We start from the raw sequence: 2,280 nt of genomic DNA on the forward strand, positions 1-2,280 counted from the left end.
AGTTTCTTCTCAGTTCGACGCGCAAGAATTGTGTTGAATCGCATTGAATGTGTTCGAAGTTTCGAAAAAGAAAAACTGTTCATATCAAACCATAAAACATACCCACTAAATGTGGATAAGGTGAATAAAGTGGGAACACTTGGAGCTCTTGATTCCTGATTATGAAAACGTAATTGGATTTGCACAAGCAGGACGAGGCATAAATATATAATATATCGCGGCAAGTAAGTGCCAATAGATATAAAAAATTGATCAACTGCGGAGCGCCATCTACCGGCCGCTTATGCGAGGCAGCCGTAAGTCGTAAGCCGTAAAAATTAATAGCCAAACGATGGGAATGCGAATGCGAATGGAAATGGAAATGGGAATGGGCATGGGTATGGGTATGGCTGTTTTCGACCTGGTCGTCGACGTCAAGTACGTGTAATATCAATAAAATTAAGCCGAGACAAGGGCCCAAAGCCAGACGCCATACGACAGAGGAGCTGGAGGAGGAGAGCAGGAGGAACAAGGAGGAGGCGTGGCCAGAGAGTCTTGCGTGCAATCATAAAAACGCGACAGTGCCAAACAATAAGCTGAAAGCCTCTTACATGTATTTTTATGCCCCACCCAATCAAACGCCCACCCAAACACCCAACCAACGGCCGCGATGACGACGCCGCCGTGTCGCTTCTAATGCGACTTGAAAAGTCAACGACATCCGCAACGGAACGAGCACCTTGGGGCAGGAATGGGTAGGGAGCTGCACGGTGTCCTGGCGCTCGGAGGGCACCATGGGGTTAAGGGCGGTGCGGTGAGGCATGTGCGGCAGCGAGAGCGAAAGGCTTCTAAATGCGGCGCGTCATTGTTTTGCTCTGAAGGAGCTGCCGGCTGAAATCCCTGCCCCGAACCAAAAGTCCTGGTCCTCGATCTGCCACCCTCTCGCCGCTGCTAGATGGTGCACAGTGGTGCAATATCTGCAGAAAACAATCACCGGCTCTAAGCAGATTTGAGTGAAAATTGAAGACCGAAGCTTTTGGATGTTGCCTAATATATATATATACAAAATATATTAAGCTTGAAATTTTGATTTCTACGAGCAGTTGGAGGCACACAAAGTCATAGAGCGAATGCAAACAGCGAAAGTAATTGTAATTATTCATTAAGGTTCCGGCTTGAGGGGCAGAATGAGAACAGAAATTTAGCTTGTTGCGTTGGCCTGCTGCGCGGCGGGGAATTCAAAGCCCGGTGCAGAATTGATGTCGCCTGATCCCGCTCCGGATCCAGACGCAAACGCGCCTGCTCTTTCCAGATCGCTCTGCGGATCAGAATTGCGGAACTGCTCGGCGGAGATGCGGGTGAACAGAATGCCCACGCCCTCGATCATTGAGAGCAGAACTCCGCCGATGATGGCGCTTCCGAACATGGCGGCTACTCCGTTCCGGGAGGACAGAAGCCCACCGGCGATCGCCCCGCTCATGATCGAGTTCCACGGATCCTCCTTCTGGCGCAGGTGCACCAGGCTGCAGTCCACGATGCTGAAGACGCAGCCCCATGCGGCAAAATTTCCGCCAATGGTCGGCGATCTGGCCTTTACGGCCGCCAATCCGCCGGCGAACCGTCGTTTGAGCCCTTGCGGTGCATTCCGGAATCCCTTTAGTCCCTGGAAGAGACCGCCTCCGAAGCAGCCCATCGTGAATGCGCCGCCACAATCGTCCACGATGCGAAAAGGACACGGTTCGCGCGAATACTCCTCCATTTCGATATTACTTCAGTCCAATATTCCGAAATTGAAAACTCTAGACGGAATTTGTAACGCTACGGGCTTTAAATAAATGTGTTAAAGTGAAGTTAACCTGGCTAACGATTTGAAATTCACATGAATTCCATACATAGCCAACTACATCGAAATCTTAAAAAAAAAGCACAAATGCAAATAAAGGAAATATCATTTCTGGTTTCAGTGCACGGGGCACGCACCTGCATATAGCAATCTCTAATTTAAAGGCAAAATTTGGTTCTCAAAGTGCTTGCATAAATTTTTGGCTTGATACAAGCCATTCGCAATTAAAACCAACTTATATTAGCTCAGAGAAAAAAAGCGAAAGCATCTAGCCGCTCCTTCCTCCTCGATCCCGAAAGAAAGGCGGCTAATGGACATAAGAAGTACGACCTCCCGAAGGCCAAAAGTAATCCATTTTGCATAGACAACCGACCAGTGTGAGTGGCTCGGCGCGTTGTTGTTGTTGCTGCTGCTGCTGCTGCCGGGTGAAGTGCTGCTTAAATATGAAAAACTAACTC

General features: G+C 49.0%; 1 protein-coding gene across 1 annotated transcript; it reads right to left on the reverse strand.

Moving 5' to 3' along the window:
• Positions 1 to 1,056: 1,056 nt before the first annotated feature.
• On the reverse strand, positions 1,057 to 1,834 carry LOC117147937 (mitochondrial import inner membrane translocase subunit Tim17-B). The gene has a single exon (XM_033315082.1). It carries the CDS (start codon positions 1,736 to 1,738, stop codon positions 1,181 to 1,183), a length of 558 nt encoding a protein of 185 aa, XP_033170973.1. The 5' UTR covers positions 1,739 to 1,834; the 3' UTR covers positions 1,057 to 1,180.
• Positions 1,835 to 2,280: the final 446 nt, after the last annotated feature.

This window comes from Drosophila mauritiana, chromosome X (assembly GCF_004382145.1).
Source record: "Drosophila mauritiana strain mau12 chromosome X, ASM438214v1, whole genome shotgun sequence".
NCBI classification, from domain to species: domain Eukaryota; kingdom Metazoa; phylum Arthropoda; class Insecta; order Diptera; family Drosophilidae; genus Drosophila; species Drosophila mauritiana.